Source organism: Pelecanus crispus, chromosome 8, assembly GCF_030463565.1.
Source record: "Pelecanus crispus isolate bPelCri1 chromosome 8, bPelCri1.pri, whole genome shotgun sequence".
Lineage (NCBI taxonomy): Eukaryota > Metazoa > Chordata > Aves > Pelecaniformes > Pelecanidae > Pelecanus > Pelecanus crispus.
In genome coordinates, this window is record NC_134650.1 from 26,544,020 (window position 1) to 26,570,407 (window position 26,388).

The following is a 26,388-nucleotide window of genomic DNA, read 5'->3' on the forward strand; positions in this document are numbered from 1 at the left end:
CTGTAGGGAAGCTGAGAAAACCTGACATTGCTGTCAACTCCTCAGGCTGATGAGGAAAAACAGTCATCTCTTGTCTCTGCCTTCTCTGCTCTTGGTATGGATGCTAGCTCTTTGCATTTCTCCAAGCTTCACCTCCTTCAGAGGACCTGCAGATGTCCTTCAGCTGCAGTGATGATAATACCAATGCAAAGCAGGTGCCCTTTAGTCTCTGGATCCCGACTCCTGCCTCATCTTTCCCTCTCCTGAAAAAGAGAAGATATTTTATTATTTACTTTCAGTGTTTTCAGGCCCCTCCTCTGGTTCCCAGGCATCCAGAGAAGCACAAAATCCTGTGAGCATGCAGTTCAGATTTAATTAGAAGTTTTTCAGCTATCCCTGATGTCTGCCTGTGGTCTGCTTGATGTCATACACTCCGATTTACCAAATACTATGATACTGCAGCTGTTTGATATCAATACACAATGTTTTGATATCAATAAAAACTAGTTTCCCAAACACTGTCTAGTTTATATAAGCCATGCAGGAAGCCTAGAACAATGCATAAACAGGAAGAAATAGCTTAGGCTGGGCTTATCTTTGAGGCTACAGACACCTTGTCACTGTAGCAGGGGCAGCAGGAGACACGTTGCAACCCAACTGTTGAGGTTTCTAGCTGGCTGTATGTGCATGTAGATGTTTAAAGCTAACCTTAGGCTACTGCAGGCTCTCCACTATGGGCCAAATCCTGCTTGCTTTTCTCCTCTGACTAGCATCACTGCTTTTATGAGGCTACTAGAGCTGATAAGGTTGTAAGAAATTACTGTATGTCAGTGAAAATCATCTTGTACCATTCTGCCCAAGAGAGGATACAAAACTGCAGACAAACAGTCTGGATTCACTTTCTGGTTTTGGTCTTGTTCAAGCAGCTGCCTCCTCTCAGGGTCCTATTCCCTCATCTGTATGCGAGACTGTGTCCCTGTCCCCAGGGGATGCTGTGGTTTCTAAACATGAAAAGCATCTGATATACTTAGAGAAAAACCTTCTAGAAGGGTAGAAACTAATAAAAATAGTAAATAGAGATGTATGCACTTTTGGGTTGAAAAATTTGAAATGCTTTGGAAGGGAAAGGAGGTCTGTGGCCACTTCACGTTGTTTTTTTTCCTTGTCTCCTGTTTCTGTAGCAACCCAGTGATGTCCTAACTCTTCAGTACAAGCCTCTTTCTTTAAAAAACATCTCCTCCCTGCCACTCAGCATTGTCCTGGCCTTAGAGCAACCTTTCTTAATCTGTGATGCGGACAGGCAGCCCCTCCCTGCAGATGTTCAGGTGAGCAGCCATGGACCTTCCTGCTGGTGGGGTTTGAAGAGGGAGGAGTGTGGTGGTGCATTTCTGTTGGGAGGTCCTCTACTAGAGAGTCTGTTCTTTAGACTCAGCAGTAGACTGGTCTGAATTAAAACAGATTTGAAAGGAGTTGCTGAAGAAAACAAAATATCATCTGAATTGGGGAAATATGTCCTGGCTCTAAGACATGAGGGGAGGGGAGCAGGCAACTAGGTCTGGGCAAGCCATGTAGTAAAGGTGTCTCCTGGAAACAATCGCAGCTCTCCAGTAGCCATCCTCACATAACCTCAAGAGCAGCTTGCTTCCTTCAAGGGCAGCCCTGCTTTCAGGAAGGCTGAGGGTACTCCTCCAGCTGCTGCCTGGCGCCTGCCCTGTTGTCAGTGGACAGTGTTGGATATGGGCTCAGCTAAACGTGGTGTTGTAGGCACAGCCACCATTTCTGTGCCATGCCAGTGACTAGCACCTGCAAGGGTGAGGCTGCGATGCCATTGTACTTGTGCTGTGAGGATAAAGGAGTTCCTCTAGGGTCAGGACAAAAGGCCCTGGCTTGCCAGAGTGCTCATTTGGTTATATATTTAACATACAACTTTTGTGGGTCCAGAATTCAGTAGAACAATATTTATTTCCCTCTTGTATTGATGCAGAGCACAGAGATGTGAGCCTGAGTAGTCTCAGACAAGAGTGTTGCGGTGCTTGCGGTTAGGTGCACACTGTAAAGAAAATGAAGGACGAACTGAGAACATGTTGGGGTCACACTGTGAATATTTACACATTTCGTGTTGTCAGACCTTGGAACTTCATCACACTGGTGATTAATACTCTTCATCTCCTTGCAGCCCAGGAAGCTGGAGATAGGGGAGGAACTTCATCTCTCCATCAGATTTAACCCTGCTTATAAAGAGGACTTGAATATCCGGGTAGCAGAGAAGGCTCTGAAGATACAGTTTCTTGAGCACCCTCACGAGGAGCAGGTCACCATTCGGGGAGAGGTCTACTTTCCAAATCTCCATATCCAGACCATGGCCCTGGACTTTGGTTGCATCTTGAATGACACTGAAGATGTGCGTTACATTGAGATGACCAACTGCAGCCCACTTCTTGTACAGTACCACTGGTCATTCCTGACAGACAGCCATATGTGCCAGATGAGGTACGTGCACCTTTGCCCTCTCCTTAAAGCTCTTCTCCTTCCTGGTGTCCTGTTTATACTTTGCAAAGACCAAGGCTGTTTGCCTGGGATCTGACAAATTGCTTTCAGCCTTCCCTTGTGGAAATAACACCTACTAGTGTGGTCAGGCTAGATGCCCAGGGAATAGGTGATCTCCACCAGTTTGATGCTGGGGAGGAGGCAGTGTTCTCCAGCCAAGCTGGGACTGTAAGACACTACCAACACTTTTCACATAGCCTGTAGCCTAGAATCCTTCATCTCTGGAGCTACAAAGCCATGTTTAGGCACTTGGACAAGCAGATATATAATGTGATCTCTTTTCCTTCTCTGCCAACCCTATTTGTTGTTATCTCATACTAAGAACCTAACAGGCACTGCCACCAGAACAATGTGCTGCTGTCCCAGTCTCTTGCTGCTGCTCTGCTATAGCCCCCATACTGGTTCCCCTGGGAAGGAAAGCTGGTGTGGAAAGCTGTTTTTCAGACCTTTGTGGACTGAGGCAAACACCACCTTGGTGAAGTGAGTTTTCATCTGCTAAACTGCATGTTGCATTCACGAAACAGCTATTTAGTGTTTTACAGTGAAGTGGCAGGTTCTACTGCGGCTTCGGGTACAGCTGTATATGTTGGTGGGAGGACTTGTCTGAACATCCCCAGGGAGCAGGGCTGTCCAGCACTGGTCTGTGGTTTCCAAATCTAAGAGCAATCTTGTAGTCATGCTGGAGCACATCTATAAACACATTTCTATCAGTTCCTCCCTCTGTGGCCTCTGCATAGTACAGAAGTCTAGTCTGGGCAGTTTTAATTGCAGTAGCAAATGGTTTTTCCATAATGCCCTAGGAAACCGAGCATTGTTAACCACTGTGCATTGAAGTGCTGCTATTACAAATAATAGAGATCATCAATAAACAGTTTTGTTTAGAGAACTGGGATCTGGCTCAGGGGAGACCACCTATTGGGAACTGGAAATTAGCTATGACTATGATGAGGGCTTGGGAGAGAAGACCTGGGTACTGGGGTAGCCCATTCACAGCTGGATCTTACCAAGTAAAAAGTCTTTAGTGGGGACCCTTCTTGATGCACGGCACCTTCAGAACTGACCCTAAAACGCAGAGGAAAGTCTGCAATAGCAGGTGAAGGCAGGTGGGCAGGGAAAGAGGAGCAGGGCTGTAAGCTCTGCTTGGAGGCCTCTGTCATCTCCTGGTAAATTAGATTAAGGTTTAATTACAAGCTAAAGGAAAAATCTAATTTTGATGGTAGAACAATGCATACATTTTATAATAACAGAGAAAGAAGCACATTGCAGTGAAGCCTGTGTGGAATTAATTTCCTCTGGGGCCACTTGTTGGCCAGTTGCCTGTTTATCTTTTATTTTTTTTTAGAACCAATTTAGGTTTTTGGAAATGTGAATGCTGAATCAGTTTTCAGCTTCTAATTACCCCATCTCCACCTAAATTGGCTTTGCTGGACCTGAGCCTGCAGGTGCTCATTCTTCCAGCGGATGCTGAGTCACCCAACTCTGCTGAGTTGGTAGCAGTTGAGGGTCCTGAGCACCTGGCAAGAGATAGCAGCCTCTGCTCCAAAGGGTTTGGCATAGCCCCTTTGCTGGCTTGTTAGCACTGTGGACGTTACGACAGCTCCCTTTTCTGCTCTGCATGTTAATTAAGCAGTAATGTACTCTCTCCGGGTCCCTCAGCAGACACCATGTGATCCTCTGTGGCAGAGCTGGAAATGAAGACTGTCTCCAAGCTATTAACACCTCAAATTGCTCATTAAGACCCCGGCAGAAGGGCAGCATGTCAGCTATTATTTCTGGTCCACATTAAGCACTGTTGGTATTCTAAATTATCACATCAAACTAACTCAGTCTGACATCGAGGGAATCAAACATCAGGTTTCATGAAGGTGAGATCAATAGAATTTAACCATCCATACATGTAGCCTTGCTGGAGCCCATCATCAGAGATTCCCAGCATCAGACACACACATTTATTGTGGCCAGGAGAGAAAAATGTTGTTTCTTTGCCTGGACAAGACTCTGTGTGCTTAGATCTCTTTTTCTTCTAATTGTTCAACCCATTTTTTCTTCCTTACTCTTTAGTCACTGCTGCTACTCTGAGCAGAGCAATCATGTAAGCAATACAGTCCAACTGTTGCTGTGTGGTTGGACATGCCCAACTCAAGCCAACCCATGCCCCTTCTCTGACACTGCTGAGCCATAAATCACTCATGGTTACTCTTCTTCTAGACCTGTGTGGTTAGAGACAGACTGAGAATAGTCTGTCCTCACCCCCTTGGACCTTTGGTAGCTCAAAGCCCTCCTTTCTAAGGGCAATGTCCAGCTCCTCAGCTTTGTTTGGGATTCCCATCAAAATGAAGATATTAAATACAAAGGATATACAAGGATTTTCTTAGAGACCTGTGATGAAGGCTGCCAAAGGCTCATCCCCAAACTTAGCTGTTCTCTAGAGTTTTCATCCTTTATTGAGGTTCCATACCTTGTCATTCACTTTAAGCATTGCTGTTCCTGCATCACCTCTTTGTCCCCTTCATGCGAGACACGTTCCCTCCCTGGGATAGAGCTAACACAGGCTGAGCAGTCTGTGTGCCAGAATGGATCAGCAGGGAGCTCTGCACCTCCATGGCACATGTCAAACCCCCTCCATGTGTTGATCTGACGTCTCTGGAGAGTGGGAACTTCTTGGCTACAAATCCAGCGTAATGAATTGCCAGTAGATTCTTTGGGGAAAGGGTTTGTTGAGCTAAACATGTAGAAAATGACTCTTTCCTTTCCATCCAGGATTTTCTCAGTCAATTTGTTTTGAACAAACCTGGAGCCTTTCTCCTCCCAAGCGGGTCTTCCTATAGCATTAGTAATTTCTCATGCCTCTGCCCTCTCTCCTTCCATGTCCCCTGGCAGGCTGCACTGCAGGGACCCTGCAAGCCTGATCCCAGCCTTGTTACCAGCAAAAACCCCCACAATTCTGTGTTAACATTTGATGGGTTTTTTTCTTTGTTGTTCTTATAACAAGGAAGAAATGGAAAATGCAGACAGTGAAAAACAGTGCAAGGCAAAAATCTGACAGCAGTGCTCTGTCAGCCACCGCAGGGGAGAGGTAGCAACATCAGCAGCAACAATATACATCAGAAGTGCATACATCCACTGTGCCCCTTATGCTGGGGAGTCTCAGATGAGTGACAGTGGAGCATACCCCCTTCTCACTGTCCAGTGCTGTCAGCTCCTTGGAGCAGTACGTTTTGGGCTTTGGTCACCTTATGGGTGCTACTTTTCCTGCTTAAATCCCATGGGTGATGTAGAAAAGGAGGGCTGAGTCATGATGGAAATGCGCTGCTGAGTGTGTCCTTCAGCCACATGTAGTTTGGCAGGAGAAGAGAAGTGGTTTGGTTGGTGTAACAGAGAAGTGGCCTCATTTCTTGGAGACGGAGTCTGTTGGAGTGAGGGCTGGGTGCCAGGCAGGCTTCACCTCTGGGGTGGCAGTCTGGCTGCTATGAATGGCTTATGGAGAGGCTCTGTACTCATGGACAGAGACACTACAGAGCTGAAGCAAGGGAGACAAGGGGGGGCATGGCGGGGGGGGGTTGGTTCGTGGGAACAGCTAGCAATCGCAGCCTGGCTGAGGCAGAGCAAGAGCATCAATTCGGGAACTGCTGCTGTCGCTTCCACTTCGTCTGTCTGGTGGAGCACTGAGTAAGGAAGCCATCAGATGAAATATGGGTGACAGGATAGGCTATTTACTCCTGTTTATTTGCTGACCTGCTGTCACTGCATGTGGCAAGATGAGTAAGGTGACATAATTTTCCAGACCTCATTTCTCTTAATTTCTCCAGCTGTTTATTACCCTTCACTCTTTTCCTGCTTCCTGAAAGCTGTGCATCAAACAGCTTTCCTTAAGGGAAAATCCATCTGAACCCGCTGGCATCACTCTGCCCAAGAGTGTAATTTCTAGTATCGCTATGCTCTTTGTTGGTGCATCCCTGTCTTCACAGGGTAGCTGAGAAACCTTTAAACTCTTAAAAGTAGGGGGTTGAAGCCAAATTTGAATCCATGTGTCAAATCTTCACATGTTTTTGGGTATAAATGTGCACTGGGAATTTTTGTGCTGATTCCTTCTAGTCCAAGGCGCTTCCTAGTGCAGAGGTGGTGGAGAGCCCAGCACTCCTGCTGGTCCCATCTTCAGGCCTGAACTGGCTGCTGCCGAGACAGGGATTCACAGCAAAAACCCTTCCAGAGAATGGGGACTTTGTCCTGTGTGAGGCTGGACTCTCAAAAAACAGTGAACCTGGCGCTCGTTCTTCTGTACAGCCACTCTTTCCCCTCAAGAGGCTGATACTGGGATGGTGGATGGACAGCATGGGTTTTGGGTGGGTTTCAGATCCCTTGCTGCTTGCCGGCTGGTTTAAGGCAGACAAGGAGAGTACCAGTCAGGGAGATCGTTTCTGAAGACATCATAACATATTTCTTTTTCAGAAAAGGTCAGATCTGCCCAGCACGTGCCAGTGCTCTGTTTTCCTGTTGTATTGCAGAGGATGCAGGAGATTGTCCCAGAGTGGAGCAGAAGCAATGCCTGCTGTTCCTCTAAAAGCCAAGTGGCCAAAGCCAGTATTTTGGTCCCCCAATGGTTTCTTTGCCAGTGATGCTTACAGGGCACCTCATGCAAGAGCTCTGCCTGCCAGTGCTGAGATCCCCCTGTGCTGGGAAGGAAGCACTGCCACGGCCACCAGCTCCATGTGCTGTAGGTGAGGAGCTGCTCTGTGCTGCAATAAACTCTTTTAAATGACCCCATTAAAAAAAAAAGAGTCACGCCTGATCCAGGTGGCCCAACTCTTCAACCCTGAGAATAGCCACAGTGTGAAGAACTGCTGTTACTACTGCCCTTGTAGCTGCACAGGAGCATTAATGGTCATGCTTGCAGAAGCAGGTGGATTGTCTTTGCCAACTCAGAGAACAAATAGCAATTGGGTTACAAGAGTATGGACCCTGTGTTCAAACAGCCCAGGTGAGGACTTTGGTATGTTGAGGAAGCATCACCACCCAACCAGGATGCCGAGATAGATGAAGCGTTCTATAAGCGGCTGGCAGAAGTCTCGCAATTGCCTAGCCCTTGCTCTCGTGGGGGACTTCCACTTGCTGGACATCTGCTGGAAATACAACACAGCAGAGAGGCAACAGTCTAGGAAGTTCCTAGAGTGTGTGGAGGATAACTTTCTGACGCAGCTGGTAAGTGAGCCTACCAGAGGAGGTGCCTCACTTGACTTGCTGTTTACAAACAGAGAAGGACTCGTGGGAGATGTCATGGTCAGAGGCTGTCTTGGGCTTAGCGACCATGATATGACAGAGTTTTCAATTCTTGGTGACGCAGGGAGGAGGGGCAGCAAAACTGTTACCGTGGACTTCCGGAGGGCAGACTTTGGCCTGTTCAGGACACTGGTTGGGAAAGTCCCTGGGGAGGCAGTTCTGAAGAGCAAAGGGGTCCAGGAAGGCTGGGCCTTCTTCAAGAAGGAAGTCTTAAGGGCAGAGGAGTGGGCTGTCCCCATGTGCTATAAGACCAGCTGGCGGGAAAGACGACCGGCCTGGCTGAACAGGGAGCTTTTGCTGGGACTCAGGGAAAAAAGGAGAGTCTACCACCTTTGGAAGAAGGGGCAGGCAACTCAGGAAGAGTACAGGGATCTTGTTAGGTCATGCAGGGAGGAAATTAGAAAAGCAAAAGCCCAGCTAGAACTCAGTCTGGCCACTGTTGTAAGAGATAATAAAAAAATGTTTTTCCAAGTACATCAACAACAAAAAGAGAGCCAAGGAGAATCTCCATCCTTTGCTGGATGTGGGGGGAAACATTGTCACCAAGGATGAGGAAAAGGCTGAGGTACTTAATGCCTTCTTTGCCTCTGTCTTTAATAGCCAGCCCAGTTATCCCCAGGGTTTTCAGCCCCCTGAGCTGGAAGACAGGGACAGGGAGCACAATGAAGACCCCATAGTCCAGGAGGAAGCAGTTAATGACCTGCTATGCCACCTGGATGCTCACAAGTCTATGAGGCCAGATGGGATCCACCCGAGAGTACTGAGGGAGCTGGCAGAGGAGCTCACCAAGCCACTTCCCATCATCTATCATCAGTCCTGGTTAACAGGGGGAGGTCCCTGATGACTGGAGGCTTGCCAATGTGATGCCCATCTACAAGAAGGGCCGGAAGGAGGACCCGGGGAACTACAGGCCTGTCAGCCTGACCTTGGTGCTGGGAAAGATTATGGAGAGGTTTGTCTTGAGTGTGCTCAACAGGCAAGTGCAGGTCAACCAGGGGATCGGGCCCAGCCAGCATGGGTTCATGAAAGGCAGGTCCTGCTTGACCAACCTGATCTCCTTCTATGACCTGGTGACCAGCCTGGTGGATGAAGGAAAGGCTGTGGATGTCATCTACCTGGACTTCAGTAAAGCCTTTGACACCATCTCCCACAGCATTCTCCTAAGGAAGCTGGCGGCTCATGGCTTGGACGAGTGTACTCTTTCCTGGGTAAAAAACTGGCTGGGTGGCCGAGCCCATCTGTAGTCAAATAATGCTTTGTAAGCAACCCCTTGGTAAAGCAGGAGGTAATTATGTTGTACTATGTGAGTGACCTTTAATAATAACTCATCAGCGATGTTAACTAGCCTTTTACACAGGGTAAAAGCCATGCACAGCCTTAAATCTGTGATTTCTGCTCGTGTGAGGAGCCCTGCTCTTTCTAGACAGGGAATGGATGGCGATGCCGGTGTACTCAGTGGAGTGGAGCTTCAGTGTCTGTCTAATTTATTTTGGGATGCAACCCTAGGAACTGTATTAAATCAAAGCTTTTTTAGGTTTGTTTTTTCTTCTGTGTTCATTATCATTGCTGTTTTGCCTTCTCCTGCCTTTCCCTGCTGTGACCCACTGCTGAGTCCTGCTGGGAGGGCTCACTGGGCTGTGGCATTGCTGCCTGCCCAGAATGTGCTGGGCAGCCTGCATCAGCATGGGCCGATGGAGACACCTTCTGGGGTTCTGCAAAAGCGGTCGAGATGAACAAGGACATTTCCTTCTAGGTGGGGACTTCAGGACATGCTCCATCATTTCATCTCCCTCTGCTCTTGGCACCGTGGAGGGACAGTGATGCTAGCTGGTGGGCAGAAGAGGCCAGGTACATGCTGGTCCTCAACCCCCAGGGTGCCTCAGCTCGGGCTTGAGCTGCTTTTTGGCTTCTTGTAGGGTGAAGCTGGCCTGCCAAGCCCACGCAACCTGGTCCCTACCATCTTGGGCTGTGTCCTATTCATCCCTTTCACAAACAGACCCAGCTTTGGTCTCCTGCAGCCTTTACCCTAAGGAGACAATGGATTGAGAATATCTCTCTTCCCATGGCTGGGAGCCTTCTGCTTGCCTGCCTAACACAGCCAGGACCAGCCTGCTGCTCTCAGCTGATTATGCCCAGTCAGTTCTTTGGCTCCCTCCTGCTGCTTCCTCGTGTTTTTAACCTTTGCAGCCCTACCCTTTGTGGTTTGCCAAGCTCTAAGGCTTGTCCCCATGAAGACATCTTAAAATGGTGAATGTCCAGATCCCTGCCACAAAGATGGCTAGAGTACATCTCTCCTCCTTTGCTATTGGTTACAGGAGTCAATACAGTCATCTGTTTGCAGAGCCATTTTTTTAAGTCACTGGTAAGATTGTAATTGGTGCTGATTACTTTAAACAGCATCTCCAAATTACAGCTGTTGGGACTTGTTTAATTTTGAACAAAGGCTACAAATTGTATTTATCATTAGAGCTACTGATTTGTTCAGAAGGACCTTTGGCCAGAGTCTGATTGAGAAGCATTCTTCTGTCTGGTAGAGAGAATCAGAAGCTTCCTACTGCCTCAGCTGATGCTTATAAATCACCTGGCTGATATGCAAAGCATGAGGAAGGAGAGGACCTAATGGGTAATGTTTTGCTGTCTGTAAAATCAGTGCAAATCAGAATAACTCCAGTAAAGTCAGTGGAGACTTCTTCCAGGGCTATAACTTGTCAAGAGAGGCAAGTACTGCTGCCTGAGGGTGATCTCCACGACGACCCGCTGTGCCTGCAGTGCCAGTGGTGCCTGGCCCTTATCTAGCTTAAGCTGGCCTGAAGTGGCTGAGGAGCCTTAGCACTTGCACCCTGCAAAATCAGACCAGCCACATCCCGTGGAAATGCTCTGCAAGAGGCATGAGCTATGTCAGCTTGAGGGGCCTCAGACCCTCCTCTGACTCTTCTTGTCAAAACTGATGGTACGGTTGAGGTCTGTGGGCTTCAGCAGGAGCCAAGGACTCTAGTGCACCCCAAAATCAAATCCTGTGGCTCCTGCTTGAAAGGTGCTGGAGAGTTTTGGTTACTGCCCCAGGAACATGGGATACTTCACTTTTCAGTAGTAGCATCTCTGCATCCATTCCTACACAATTTCTGCTTTCAAACAAGAAATCAAAATTCTCCCTCATCTCTCAAAACTGACATTTTTTTTTTGACACAAATAAGTAAGTGGCTGTTAAAACTGCCTATTAACTGCAAGTTAATTAATACTTGGTCACAGTGGGACGTCCCCAGGACTGCTCCGTTGCATTCTGATGAATGCCAAATTCAGCTTAATCATTTCCATCATGTGCAAGACAGAAGTTGGAGGTGTCAGATCTCACTGCAGCAGTGTTTCTTCTCTGTGTCTCCACTGCCTGGTCTGAATTTCAATGGGTCGCTCAGTAAATACACAAACCTTAGATTAGCAGAGGAATTTATCCTAGCAAAGAAATAGGCTTCAGGCCATTTGGACAAAATGCAGTTTAATAGTCACTATTGATGAGGGCAAACCATCACCACCACCTTCCTCAGCTGCTGGCCAGGTCGCCCAGCTCAAGCCCAGTGTTCCCACACAGTGCACTGGGAAAGTTTTCTGTTTACTCCTGTATTATATTATTCTGCTTTCAGTTGCAAACACCCTTGAGCTGTCTGTGGCTTGCTCCAAAGTGCCTTTTTAATATGCATCTGATGGCCTGAAGGAGAAATAAAAGTGCATCGTAGGGGCCTGTAAGCCTATTCAGATGCCTTGTGGGCATGTGGTCTCCGGTGCTTTGCCCTGTGATAACCTGAAAAGAGCTCATGCTTTGTTGCAAGGCTTGTTTTCACCCAGTGCTGTGGCTGTGCCTAATGGGTGCACCAGCAGGTGGTCCTTAGGGGCATGGGCAAGGATGCTCCACATGTGGGTACCATGCACTAGGGAAGCAGTCTCAGCACTGTTAAAACCCTTGCATTTAATGCAAAGGGGTGGTGGCTTCTGGCGCATGTCCTTGATGCTGGCAGGGGCTGCAGGGACTTTGGGCATTCCCGTTAGTTTTGGGGTGACTGTCCTGATTTTGCCAGCTCTTGCACAGCCTCAGCTGGCAGGGTCACATCATCCTGCATGAATCTTCACATGTAGTTTACAGAAGCGGTGTGATTTCTAGCTACTCTATTTTGGGAGGTGGGTGTGGGAAGTGGTGTGAAGTTGTGTCCCTAGCAGGCTCAGAAACCAGGAGACAGGCTGAGATTTTTTTTTTTTTCTAATGTCTCAGAGGTTGGGGACAGTGGGTGGCACAAGGTTGTCCTGGCCCTACAGGGTGAACTCTTCTCTCCCTGATGTCAATCTGCCCGTGCTCCCATTAAATCCCAACTGTTAATTCCTGGATGCATTTTGTCTCATCTGAGGGGTGGCTGGGTTGGGTGAGATGGACCCAGAGGGGTTAACACCTTGCTTTCAGGCCCTCCAGCTCCTGGCTGACCTGTTTATGCCAGGAGACTCCTTGTCTCAGCTCCATGGTGCTGGTGGAGGCACTTCCACAGCCCTTTGGCCCCTCTGGTTTGGTGTGGGTCTTCTCTGCAGACAGAGGAACTGCTTTCTGCTCTTTGCCTTCCTCTCTGCATTCACAACCTTGGCCTGAAGGTGCTGGAGGATGCCCAGAAAGTCATGATTCACATCAGAGAAAGAGCTGCCTGAAGCCTGGGATGATGCTGAACATCTTGTTATCTTCCCCTTCCTTCTTTTCTAAGACAACCTCCTTCCCTCCAGCGCCAGGAAGATTTCTTGTCCCAGCTTTCTATTGACACCTTGGGTTCCTCGCTCCCTTCCTTTTCACTTTATGCTTTTTTTAATTCATTTTGACTTTCCCCGACTGGAAAAAGTCCCTTGCTGTGCTTTGTGCTTCTCTGCAGCAGGACTCGCTAATCACATTGTCTCCCAGCACCGGCTCCCAGAGGGCTTCTACTTTAGAGTGAAAAATATTGTTGTTGTCTAGGCACCGCAGTCCCGTGAAGTTGCCTCAAACCATTCTATAAAACTAAAAGTAATTTAATAAATGATTATGGATTTTCCATCTCTGGGGTTTACCTCTCCTCAGGAGTTGTTATTAGCTCGCAGTATTTATCACAAGCAGCTCTAAGAGCTGCACTTTCATTTCCTCGCTAGGATGGATTGCAGCTAGCAGTTTTGGGACAGCCACTGTGATGATGTCCAGACTCATGTACTGAACGGGTGCATAGTCGGAGGGCTTCAAGGTGCTCCTGGCCCTGGGTATTTGTACCCCTATGCTGCAGGCATCTCCCTTTTCACCCAGGAGAAGTAGTCTTCAGCTGCAGGCTGCCCAGAGGCACCATTGTTGCAGCTGAGCTGAATTTATTTCATCCTTATGCAGATGCCCAAGTTAGCAGCTGAGTGATTTGGTTGAGTGATTTGGTCGCCCATCAGTGCACCCACATATTAAGGTGCCTCGGCTGAGGGGAGCGAAGGTTGCACAGCTGGGAATGGAGATGGGCAGTGCTCTGCAGGGGCAAGCTAATGCCTTTATCCTCTCCAGTCCTGGTTTGTTCTTCCATATGGACAGTGCCGAGGTCTTGCTCGTGGTCCCCCATGGGGTCCCAGCAGCAGGTAGAGGGAGGGCTGCGGAGGAGCTCACCTGGGCCAAGCCTTGTTCTTACACGTGGTTGTAGGAAGGTGTGATCTCTTGGGGGTTGTGAAGAGCAGAGCCTCTAATCCAGAAATGAAAACTAGCCGTAGAGAGTAAGTTACAAAGCTAAAGACCACTATTCATTTGGGAGCACATCATTAAAGGCACTGAATTCCCAGCTGGGAATGAAGCATCCAGGTTGCTGTAAAAAATCTGCCTTGCTTGCCTATGGAGAACATTTGCAAATAGGTACTGTGATAGGCAGGCATGGTTCGAGTGTGTCCCCTCCATGTGGCATTAGAAATACAAGCAGAGTTACTGTGAGCACCTGCTGCAATTTAAAACAGGGAATGTAATCTGAGTTACCTGGGAATGTTTGAAAATGTTAAACCATATAGTTTTTACTGACAGATGTTGGTCAAACTATAAACAGCTCCATTCATAAAACAAGCCGTTGAACTGCTTTGCTGAATCATTTGCCAAATTGGTCCTGAAACGGTTTGCGTTTAGAAACTGCTGGGGAGGTAATCATGCCATTGGTAAGTGTCACATCGGTTATAACCTTGTTTCAGCAGAGCTGCTGCCCTTTTATGGCAAGGTGCAATTAGAGCTATTGTTTTGCAACTGGGGAGTACCTGCAACACAGCAGGGAGCTGAATCTTGTCATTGACATTTGCTGTACATTGATTAAAAACGACCAAAACTTCCTTCCCCGAAGTACTAATCACTGCTGCTTTGGCACTCATCAGGAATCAATGGGATGTTTAATTGCGAGTCTCTGCCTGGAATTGTTCGATGTGTCTTTCCATGTTGCTGGTGGCCTTGCATGTGCAAGGGTGCTCCGTGGGTGCCCCTGAGCCATGCTGGGCTGTGTCCGGTCAGGGCACAGCAGGCTGCAGGGTCCATCCTGCTCCTGACTGATTGTGCTTAGAGAAAGCCACTAGCATCACTGCTTGTTTGTACTGACCTACAGCTGCAGGTAGTTGTCAGGGGAAATATTCAGGATAAATAACTAGTAGAGCTGCAAAATTTCTTGATTTGGCCCTCTGGGTGCAGAAGGCACGGTCTGTGACGGTGGGTGCTTTCAGGAGGGTACTTGTGGGTCTATACTGGCTTGTTGCTGTTCGGATCTGCCTCTTTGCATTTCAGTCTCACCTTTTTGCGCAGTTTGTCTTTTCCTTTCCTGCTGCACTTTTGCCTCCCCTCAAGGCATTCACCTCTGTCTTCTTCCATTCCTTGTTGCAACTGGTTGCCAGCTGCCTGCACCACTGCTATACCAGCAGTGAGGCGTGTTGTCCCTGGGCAGCCCGAAGCGTTGACCTGTCCCATCCTGGTTCTGGAGCTGCTGGGTCAGACCCATCACTGAGCTCACACCACCAGTGTCCACACAGGGGCTGCATCCTGCTGAGGAGCTGCTCATGCAGGCTTCCGTCCCTCCCACCGCAGGTCCGTGATCAAAGTTATGTTACTTTTCAGGTTCAGTCCTCCAGCACCTAAATTTTCCATCAAACCCCGACCACCGAAGGAGGAGGGAGCCTGGTCAGAGCACTGGGCATCTGCAGAGAGCAGCTCCAGGGATGGAGGTGTGGAGGAGCCAGACGAAGTCCTGGAAGCAGTGGGGGATCCTGCCCAAGAGCCAGCAGATGCATATGACTCCCTGGAAGCAAAGGTAGATTTTCTTGTACACCTAGCACTTGTGTTGTCTCCCACAGCTTGCCACTGAAAAACCGTGCTCATGCCAACCTCCCTGTTTGCTGCCCTGCTGTCATGTGCCCTAAAAGTGGGCTGGGGAGCAGGGCCAGCGGCTGGACACGGGGCTTCTGGGGAGAGAGAAATAGGATAGTTTTGCTTGGAGAATCCCATTCAGATTCTCCTGACCTATGTTGGATTGGGGATTTTTTTGGTTTGTTTTTTTTACAACATTAAATGAGGCTTTTATCTGTATCGTGATGTGAAGGCTTCCAGTTTTCTTCTTGTATAAAGCTATGTACTGATCTCCATGTACCACCTTCTCAACCCCAGCTAGAGCCACCCATTTTCATGCCTCTGCCTTCCCCTGAGACCTGGTATTGCAGTGACAGCCACAGAGATGTCTTTTATAAAACAAGGTTTATAAAACAAGGCTTTGCAGACAAAGTCACTGTCTCTTCCTCCTGGCTTTGAAAATGGCCTTTGAGCTGCTGACCTTCCTGGTGAACCTCGCTGCTTTGGAGCTTGACCTTGGTACTAGCGGGAGTTGGCACCTTGTTCTGCATCATGTGGGACAGAGGTTGATCTTGGGGCAATAAAAAGGATGTAAGAAAGCATGAGAGGTTCAGGAAGTGGCAGCATTGGCATTAAGTTCAAGGAGAGGGGTTGCACCTGCTCACGTCCAGATATCAGCAGTTTTAATGTTTTAACTCTACACCTAATGTTTTAACTCTACACCTTTTTTCTGAGTCGGGAGAAATGATACCCTGTAGACGTAAAGAATAGTGTGGCTGAATGTTTTTGGATAGAAGCATGAAATCATCCTGATTTCCTGCTTTGTTGCCATGTATGTACAAATAAACCAGTGAAATAAAAGTGGACCTGGCTAAGTAGGATCCAAAATTGCTTCAAAGGATGTATCTGGATTGCAATTTCATCTTCTGCTTGTGTCACTGTATCAATATGGCAATATCAATATATAGCAATATCCATATAACCTCCGTGGGGAGGTGGGAGACCATAGGCCTAGGAAAGATGTGGGTTAGCATCTTTGGGAATATACACTTGGCAAAGCTTTGCTAGGCTTGAAAATGCAGAGACAACAGAAAGAGCATTGAAATGTGAGAAAACTCGTCCCTCCCCAGTGCTTCACCTACTGGGGAGGTGTAGCTTCTGATTAGGTCTAAGGATGTCTCGTAAATACTCTTGCAGATTCTGCCGAAGTCAAGGCCACAGCACAAAGTACTTCTTCACGTTAATGAAGAAGCAGATATTCTTAAATTTCAAGAGCAATCACAAAGCCCTCATTTATAAATAGGGGTCAGAAGCCCAGGAGTAACGTTCCTTTTGGAAGATGGCACCTCTGAGGTTAAACATCAGCTCTCAGCTGCTGCAAGACAGAAAAACATCTCAGCTGCATTCTTTAGGGAGGTGCTGTTGGAGAAGAACACCCCGGTGGAGATCCTCAGCTCTCCAGCACTGATGAGTGCACAAGATGAAACCTAAGCACCATCTGAAATGGGATGGTTGTGCCGAGCACTTTCTAAGTCCTTATTTTCCTGTTTTTAATACATCTCACTTGCAGCTGTGTTCCTGTTTTTGTCACAGAAAGCTAACCTGTCCAGGCATGGGGTTCTCAGTGTGTTCTTTGGGCAGGAGTGAGTGAAGCTGGCACAAGGGTGCAAAATGCCCTTGAGGTCTCTGCCAGGACTGTGGGCTGGGCACACCCAGCTTCTTTGTGCAAGCTTGCATGTAGGAAGTGCAGATGGAGCCCGTTTCTCATCTGTGGGTGAGCTTGGACCTATGCTCGACTGATGGCACGGACATACTCCTGCTTGATTTGTGCCCAGGTCCCACCTCAGCTACTCCTGGCTTGATGAGGTGGTGGAGCCTACAGCAGAGTGGTTTCACCCAGACCAGCCAGCTGCTTACTACAGCCCATGGTGCTTGTTTTCCAGCCACTACCATCCACTGCTGCGGAGCTGGAAGGTGCTGTGAAGACTCAGAGCCCGGTGAGGATCAAGGAATTGATGCAGTTCGTGGAGGCAGAGCCCCTCGCCTTGGGAGTGGAGGAGGTAAGTGGGAATATGTCTCACTTCTGTGTTTCCAGTGTGGCGAACAGTTATGTAGCCCACACTCCCGCTGGTGGCCCTTGGTGCTGCTCACAGAGTGGTCTCACGCCCCTCCAAGCACATTGCACAACACTGCTGAAGCAACTGGTCATTGGAGAGACCATGCAGGACATCATAGGGCTGACCAAAGGTCAGCACCTGTGCAGCACCTATGGAGGGCATTATTCATCTTGTTGCTAATCAAGTAGTCAATAGGAAATTTCTGCAGTAGCTTTTCTTGTAGCATCTTGAGAGAGAGCCGCATGCAAATCAGAGAGAGTGAAAAGCATTAGGAGTCAGATGAGCTGGGCTGGAGTCCTTCCCCTGGCTCCAAGGGCTCTCACCTCTGAGTCTTGTGTTGTTCTAAAGGCAGTAAAAGGTGTTTTTAAAGACAAGATCTGCAGCAGATAGAATTTCTTGCTGCCAGGAGACCTCCCAAATTACTTTAATGTAGTGTATTAATTAATGCATTAATTAGTGAATATAGGAGATTTTTCCCATGGTTCGTTCCTCCACTGGAAAGTGTAATGGATGCATGATGAGGCTAGGAAGATTTTGCCTGTGTTTGAGGAAAAGACCCCTCCAGCCATGTCTGTCCTTTGCTCCAAGCCATGGCTACTCTTCTGCATCAATTTTGATGCTTGACATCTCGATCTCTCCTCCCCTGCTTCCAGGTTTTTGACGTCCTGCCGCTGTACGGTGTGCTGCAGCCGGGTGAGAGCCAGGCGGTCATGTTCACCTTCTTTGGCCACGCGAACATAGTCGCCCACGTCATGGCGCTGTGCAGGGTGGAGGGAGGTCCAACCTATGAGATTGTGCTGAGTGGGGAGGCTTCGCTCATCAACTATCTCGTAGACATCACGGAGATCGACTGCGGGCTGCAGGTACCACGCAATTCTTTTGGCAGAGGTCCTTGAAACCATCACTGTCAGATTGCTGCCCACCTAGGTCTAGGGCTCTCTCCCCTTCCCAGCCACTTTGTTGGCTGTATGTCTTGGAAGTACAACTTTTGAGTGATACACCCTGCATCCAAGCTGGTTTTTAATGGCCATCTCCACCCCTCCCAGAGCTGGGAATTCCTCCTCTTTGAGGTTACTAACGCTGCCTCCTGGGGCAGAGAGGATCCCAGTGGTGGTCTCCAGAGGGACATGCCCTGAGACATCCATCCACTGATCCATTCCTAAAGCCTGAGGTCCAAGGAGATGCTCTCTTTTAATGCTCTTGATTAATCAACAAAATAAACCAAGGACAAAGTTAACTTGGGCTTCCAGTCATTGTAGCTGGAGAAAATGTCGCAGAATGATCCCTGCTTTACTTCTTTTCAGTTCAAAACCCCACAGATATTTCCAGCTGTTAGCTCTGTATGTGTTGCACTGTCTGTCTCTGCTTTTGCTGTCACTGCAAACTCTGCAAATACTTGTATGCAGATGCCTTTTCTTCTGGAATGTCTTGATGCCTCCTCCTCCTTTGTTTCAGCTAGCTGTTAGATGACACCTTAAAGTGCAGGGGGCTTGTATCCTCTTTGGTTTCTTTATTACTGATCTTTATGTGGTTGGCATTGCCCATCTGCATGCTGCCATAAATATCTGTTCCTACATAGGGCTAGGAGGTACCCTGTGGCTGTGGGTTCCCCAGGTTAACTCAGGAGAGTCAAGTGCCCATAGCTTCTCTGCCCCTGCTTCTCTCCTGCGTTGTGTTCATTTGGTCTCATCCTAATGAAAGCAGGAGATTCCTAACATCAGGCCTATGTCTTCAACTTCCCACTCCTCTGTCCTTTCTTCAGCTGTTTAATGAAGTCACTGAAGCAGAGGTCACCCTGCAGAACAGCGGGAAGGTGGGATTCACCTATGTGGTGCTAAACCCCAGCACGGCCACTGCAGACAGCCCTCTACCTGGTGTGCCCCTGGTCATGCCCAGCACGGTGAGTATGGAGTAGCACAAGTGATTAACCCTGGCCCTTTGTCAGGCTGCCAAGGAGAAGGTTATAGGGGAAAAAAGGAAAAAAAAAAAACAAAACCCAAGGAAAAACCCACAAAAGTGGCCAGGAGAGACAGGGCTGTAAGACACTTCAAGCAAGTGTGGTCCTAATAGACTCCCTTAAGGGCCTTTGCTGGTGGGTGGCTCTGCTACCATTTAGCAACCACCGGCGGGAGGCACGAGTGCTTCGGTAGCATTCTGGACCCCAGCTGCTGAGCTCTCTGGTTGTGCAGACAAGGGAGCCAGACAGTGCAGGCTCTCCTGAGGGTCACTGTACCCAGGTTGTGTGGTCAGATGGGGTTTACTCCTTGTCCCTGCCCATAACAGATTCTGCCTGCCCCCTGCCAGCACTGCCCAGGTGAGACTTAAATACTCTCTTGCTTAGGCATGAAGCTCCTTTGCCAGAAATTGTAACAGCTCCTGTACCAGTCCCTCACTCCTCCAGCTTTGCTGCTCTGCAGCAGCTTTGTGGGGCAGTGAGGGGGGCCATGGAGGAGTGGGGCTGGAATAGGAAGGAGAGGAGTTTGCAGCAACCCAGCTTCTCAGTCCTGCATTGATGTCTTTGAGCTGAAGCAGTGTTCCTATCTTTGTGCCTTTTTGCAATGGGAAAAGGAAGCCAAATGACTTTCACATTTCCTAGTGCCTGTCTCCTACAAGGGATGACGCACTGATGCCCTCTTCCTGCGAGCTTCTGAAGACACAGCTCTGCTTGGACCTGTGCAGTTGGTTGCGGTAACAGCATCATTGGTGCTGGCAGCTTGGCAGGGCTCGCTTTCGCTGCAGCTGTGTTTTGTGCTGGACTAAAGGCTCAGGGGACAAAGTGGAAGGATCTGTCCCGCTCAGCAGCTTCTCCCTGCAGCACGGAGGGGAGCAGGGAGCCAAGGGTCCAGCACAGCATGCAGAGGGTGAGCTGAGAAGAGCTGCAGCTGTGTCCTGTCACCCAAAGCCATGTTGCTGTCTGCTTTTATTTGCTCTTGACCTGGCTGGCGTGAGCCCAGCCTGGGGCTCAGACAGCCCTTCTGGAAGCCCAGAGAGGTGCCCTTGCCGGCAACACCTTCTTCCCTGGATCTTGTCCTAGCCTGTGCTCCAGCACTTCCAGAGACGTATGTTTGCAGGTCACTGTGAGTCTGGATAGGTTCGTGCACCCTCGGTGTAACCACGCAGGCAGGAGATTTTTGTTTGCGGTCAGTAATAAGGGGTCAGGCCCCTCAACACCAGCCTGGGAACCACTGACATGCTGTGACAGGAGCTGGCTGGCACTGCTGAGAGCGTGGGCACTTCACTCACCGTCCATAGTGGCTGGCAAATGAGCTTTTATTTATTCAATCTGGCTCGTGCTCACAGAGAGTAAATGTTGTTAGCAGAAGAGCTGTGCTTATGCTGAGCAAAGGGCAGCCTGTGCTGTGGGAATGCATCCCTACAAACCTTCTGAAGGGCATACTGCATTCTGGTGTAGGAGACTTGAGCTTTTGGATACAAGAAAGCTAGAAGGTGATGTTGTCTGATCTTTCTTATCTTTGAGAACCTGCATTCTCTTCTCAGCATGTCTACTGTCTAAGCCATCCCCCCACCAAACCCTCTTTGTTTCCCTTCCCTCCCTCTTCTCCCACGCTCTGCAGGGTTACATTGGACCTGGCAAGGAGCAAGTGCTGAAAGTCTATTATCTGCCGGGAGTGCCTGGAGTCTTTTGCAGGGCTTTCCAGATCCAAGTGGGTCACCTGGAGCCAGAAGAGATCTCCCTGAAAGGAGAGGGGAGCTTTCCCAGGATCTACTTGGACCTTCCCAGGAATATCAAAGGTGAGCACTGCCTGTCTGCTCCCCAGGAAGGTCCCCTGTTTTTTCCCTGATGCCATATGCCCATAGGGCAACTCATGCCCACCTCCACCAAGCTTGAAGTTTTCAGGGCTGTCAGACCAACACTCAGCCCTCTCTTTGCTTCCTGAGTCTCTAGAGGCCCATGTGGGCTTTGCCGCAGAAACCATGCTGCAGAGTTTGCCAGCGTATCTATCTGTTGGTGTCCTGGACAGATGATGGCTAGACAGAAATGCTCAGGAAAGCTGTAATGCAGGCTGGCAGGGCTTTTGGCAGGGTTGGTTTTTCATCAAAATGCAGAGGATGAGATACTCCTATGTGGGGAGGAAGATGGGTGGGAGTGAACACCAGGATTCATAGAGGAAAAGCAACATCTACGTTCCAGGCACTGCTTGAGGAGTATGTTTCTGGGTGAGGCCAGCATCCGGGGAGAGGGGCTTCCCAGCTTAAATGGGATTGGCATTGTGCCCATGCTTGTATTTGTGGATGTTTTCTTTCTTTAGGAAACAAAAAATATGAGAAGATCTTCAAAGAGATGAAAGAAAAGATGGAAAAAGACAGCCAGAGAGATGAAGCAGTTATTCTGGGGGAGGCTGCGGCCGTGGAGCCACTCATGGACGACTCGGACACCATGGTGAGAATGGCTGCTGCCCTGTTTGGCACATGCCACCCTCCCGCTGTGTCACTTGGGGCCCTTGCACCCCGCAGCAGGCTTCCCAGTGCTCTGCTGGCACTTGGGACCTCCCTGCGCACACCTGGCCATGATCATGTGGTCAGCTCAGCGCTCCCTCAGGGGCTGCCCTCCTCTGGTAGTTGTCCCTCTGTAGATGCACCAGCTTCTTGACTACCCCAGGGAGAGATCCTGAAGGCCGTGCTCAAGTGATTGAATTTATGGTACTTTGAAGAAGATGCAGGTCACTGCTGAGGTGTTTATTGCTCACAACCCAAGCTCTGCCAGGTTTAGAGTCTAATAGCAGCAGCCTGACTGTGCCCTGGGATTGTGCTGTCAGTGTCCATCTCCAAGAGGCACCTGCTTTAGCGCAGTTCTCTTTTGGAGGGAGCTTTTGTCGAAGCTGCTTTGGCAGTGCCTAGGGGCAGACAAATACTTGGAGCCCTGGAAGGTTTCTGGCTTGTCTGTCTGTTTGTCTGGCCAGATCAGCTTTTATAACAGTGACTGGGCAGGTGAAGATGCTGGAGTTCATTTCCCATCAGATAAGGTCCTGGCTAGGAGAGCAGGAGTTGTCACAGATGCTGAGCAGCAAGACAGGAAGACCCCATCACGCCCTCTCAAGAAGAGCAGGGTGGGATCCTCTATCAGAGACAAGCCTGTCCCTTGGGAAGGACCTTTGCTAACCAGACACCATCTTTGCTTTCTTCAGTTTGACACTCGGCTGCAGATGCAGATGGAGCAGATGCTGATAGAGGAACATGCCCTGGAACAGCAGAAAGCCCTCGCCTCCAGTCTCCCAGAGGGTGCTGCCTTTGACCAGCTTGCTCGTCGGAGGCTACTCAAGTTAGTGGCGACTCCCATACCCTATCTCCAGGCACCCCAAGGGTAACACCCAGTGGTGCATCCCTGCTCCTGAGAGCTCCTTGTGTCTGCAGAGCTGGAAGTGGCTGGGGACTTCAGAAAGGGTCTGATCCTAATAGCTTTGATATGCTCCCTGTGAGCAGCTGAGTGTCCTCACCTCCATAGTACCACCCTGAGCTTTGGAGGTGCTCAAGTCCCCACAGATGATGGGTTCTGTTCTTAGAGCTGAGGGCATCCAGTGCAAACCATCAGGCCCATCCAGACAGCATGGACACCATCCCTGCTGACCATCTCTGAAAGAGGCAACTCAAAGCTGGCATCTTTTTTCCAACAAACAGATCAAGCTAAGCAAAAAGACCAAGGAGTTGCATAGGTATTAGTCTGACAAACCCTAAATCAGGTGGCTTGGATGCTGGTGGGACTGCAGGGCTTAGCTAGGTAACTTGGTCCTTCCTTTTGCTCCTTCATGATGAGGCATGGGCACTGTAGGCTCCAATTCAGGAAGAAGATGCTCTGCGAAACGGATTGTTTATGTGTTTTCCCGAGTAGGATTGCTCTGGAGAAGGACCTTCCCATGAATCTTGTAGGTGTTGGTTACTGCATTACCAGTGCTCCTTTGGGGACTGTCATGGTTTAACCCCAGCCAGCAACTAAGCACCATGCAGCCGCTCGCTCACTCCGCCACGTCCCCAGTGGGATGGGGGAGAGAATCAGAGGAGTAAGGGTGAGAAAACTCCTGGGTTGAGATAAGAACAGTTTAATAATGGAAATAAAGTAAAATAGTAATGATAATAATAACAATATAATAACAATAGTAATAATAATATACAAAGCAAGTGATGCACAATGCAATTGCTCACCACCCGCCGGCCGATACCCAGCCAGTTCCCGAGCAGCGATCGCTGCCCCCCAGCCAACTCCCCGCAACTTATATACTAAGCATGATGTCATATGGCATGGAATACCCCTTTGGTCAGTTTGGATCAACTCTCCTGGCTGTTTCTTGTGCATCTGGCAGAGCACGGGCAGCTGAAAAGTCCTTGACTAGCATAAGCAGTACTTAGGAACAACTAAAACATCAGTGTGTTATCAGCATTATTCTCGTCCTAAATCCAAAACATAGCACTATGCCAGCTACTAGAAAGAAAATTAACTCTATCCCAGCTGAAACCAGGACAGGGACAGATCTGGTTACAGCGCAGTGCAAACCAATTTTATGTTAAGGTCCCATTGGTAGCTAATAAAACCTAGGACCTACACTCCCCATGACTTACCAAAGACTTATTACCAGGTAGGTGGCCAGGCCTTGGGTTTCACTGGCTAGAGTTGAGTTTTCACGGCAGTGAATACAGAAATATCCACTTTATTTGCATCTTCCATCCACTTGGAAATGTAGCCAGGCCGTGGTTTAAAGGCTCTCCTTACTCCTTTCAGAGCTGAGCTGCCTGAGTACGTCCTGGACTTTGGCTACATCATTTTTGGTAACATCCACACGCACATCGTGAAGATCACCAACACCGGGCAGTTCCCTGTGTCCTTCCACGCTGATGGACGAGTCCTGTGTGACACAGGTAACCAGTGCTGGAGAGACTTCACATGAGCTTGAAGGAACTGTCTCTGACAGATTAGCTTAAGCCACTGAACACAGGGAGTTTTTCTGAGTGCTTGTTTGTATAGCTTTTTCCTCCTTAGTACCCTCTGCTCAGTGCTTTAGAGCCTGAGTTCTCCTGGCCAGCAGTGCCCAAAGACCTGGCCTGCCTGTGACTGCCCTAACACTTCATTGCAGGGGCCAGATGGGCTGATCACCTTGGTCACCTTTCAGCATCTTCTGCTCTTGCCTACCATGAGCATTATTGGAGTTTCTTTGTGCACTCTATAGGCTTGTGTTGCAAACAGATGAATGCTTTGTGGTTTGGAAGCACTTTGTTTAGGTTTCATAATGTCATAGCGCAAGTGAGGTCCTCTGTTGTATCGAAATAGGTTTCCAAAACAGGCCTTGAGGTAAGGCTTCAGTGCCATCAAACAGTGACTTGCTGTGTCTGAGGAGTGGTCAGGTGTCTCCTTTAAGTTGTTTTCCAGGGAACACCACAGCATGGGGGAATCACAGTTGCAGATTCTCCTTTGGAGAGGTCTGTGCATCCTTGCCTGGGGTGCCTAATGAAGGAATTGCTGGAGGTCCTCAACTGATACGTTTTCTTTTTACCATGTGGGTCTCAGATTCTGGCTGTAAAAACTCCTTCTCCTTGTGCAATGACGGGAGAAGGAATGGCAGGCTTCTCTGGAGAGGCAAAGGGGTCCTTCAGAGAGCTGCCAACCAGGGCACTTGTATGGCCTTAACATGCTTGTGACACATTTCATGTCACTTGAGTGTCTCAGCTGATGTATTTTCATCTATTCAAGGTTTCAGCGTGGAGCTGGACCGCGTGAAGCACCTGCCCTACTGTGAGACAGAGACGTTTGAAGTGCGCTTCGACCCACAAAGTGCCAACCTGCCACTGGGAGAGGTGGAAGTGCTCCTGCCCATCAAGGTACCGCATGGTCCCTCACCTCCCTGTGCCTGCACCACCTTTCAGGGAAGACGGCAGGTCAAGGACAGCAGCAGATGTCACTTGGGCTCTCAGCTCATTGCTCTGTCCTTCACTAGGTAGCAGGAGGCCCCACAGTTCATGTCCGCCTCCGTGCCAACGTGACTGTGCCATCCCTCTGCCTCTCCCGGGACAGACTGGAGTTCCCTGCTGTCCAGTGTGGGCAGTGCCAGGAAGAAACTGTCCAGCTCCACAATCATCTCCAGGTCCCCTGTAAATGGTTCATCACCATGAATGAGCCTGTCAAGAAGGTAAAGCACAGATGATGTGTAACATGTAACTTCATGGTTGGGTTTTCTTTGCCTCCCTTGCCTTTTCTGACCCTGTGGCTGCCTGAGCATTTGGGCTACAGCTCGTGTGAGGAAGCTTTTGAGGGTGCAGAGCAAGGCTGGTTCACCTGACCCTGTTCACTAGTTGATGCTTCATTTCTGTGCCAGCTTCACCCATTCCTCCTTCTCCAAGGACAGTGCCTCCCCATCTGCCTGCCCTGCCTGTATGTCTTCCCTCCAGTTCTAGGCCAGTGGTGGCCACAGCTGGTTTGGATGTGCATGCTCTCAGCACCATGACAGTATCTCAGAGCATTGCAGGAACAGAGGGTCTGTCCTCGCAGACCAAGACGACCTCACATGACTGGTTTCTGTGCTCAGGTGGACAAACATTTGTCAGCAAGCGTGCGTCGGAAGCTGCTCCAGGAGTTGAAGGCCAAGCCCTGTGTCTTCAAGGCGCTGCCCTCTGCTGGAGCCCTCACTCCAGGACAGCGGTGCAACGTGCAAGTCAGGTTTTTGCCCATGGAAGAGGTGAGATTGGTGGATGTTGCCCCCAGGAGGTCTGGCAGGGTGGTGTGGTAATGAGAGCCCAGTGCAGGGAGCAGGAGATGAGTTCTGCCTCCACATGGAGCTTTCTGCAAGCCCCATACCCAGTGTGCCTCAGTTTCCCCTGCAGCACACTCTTCTGAGAGGTGCTTTGAAATCCTGATGGGGAACTTGCACAGAGTGCATCAGTGCACCGTGATGTGGCTCCCACTCGGTGCATGGGGGGAAATCTGCCTGTTTCCCCTCATCTTCCCCTTTGCATGGGTGTATTTGCAGGCTGCAATGCCCTTGTGCAGAGCAGCTGGCACATTTGCAGGGGATAATCCTGGAAGGGCCGATCTAAGCTAATCCTGCTGCTGGTACCAGCAGACAAAACAGCCACCAGACACCTTCCTGGGCATGGCAGGACAGTCACCTGTAGTGGTGCGCTGCCAGTGGT

The 26,388-nt window shown here is 49.2% G+C and overlaps 1 protein-coding gene across 1 annotated transcript in view; it reads left to right on the forward strand.

Annotated features, from left to right (window-relative positions):
• Positions 1-26,388, forward strand: part of HYDIN (HYDIN axonemal central pair apparatus protein) — a 153,238-nt gene that overhangs the window by 83,817 nt on the left and 43,033 nt on the right. Inside the window, exons 21-33 of the mRNA XM_075714834.1 lie at positions 1,161-1,304; positions 2,156-2,469; positions 14,909-15,101; positions 17,080-17,196; positions 17,907-18,116; positions 19,016-19,153; positions 20,829-21,006; positions 21,525-21,655; positions 22,401-22,534; positions 23,987-24,123; positions 24,953-25,080; positions 25,197-25,388; positions 25,785-25,934. Of these exons, the coding sequence (XP_075570949.1) occupies positions 1,161-1,304; positions 2,156-2,469; positions 14,909-15,101; positions 17,080-17,196; positions 17,907-18,116; positions 19,016-19,153; positions 20,829-21,006; positions 21,525-21,655; positions 22,401-22,534; positions 23,987-24,123; positions 24,953-25,080; positions 25,197-25,388; positions 25,785-25,934 (2,166 nt within the window). The remainder of the gene's footprint in view (positions 1-1,160; positions 1,305-2,155; positions 2,470-14,908; positions 15,102-17,079; positions 17,197-17,906; positions 18,117-19,015; positions 19,154-20,828; positions 21,007-21,524; positions 21,656-22,400; positions 22,535-23,986; positions 24,124-24,952; positions 25,081-25,196; positions 25,389-25,784; positions 25,935-26,388) is intronic.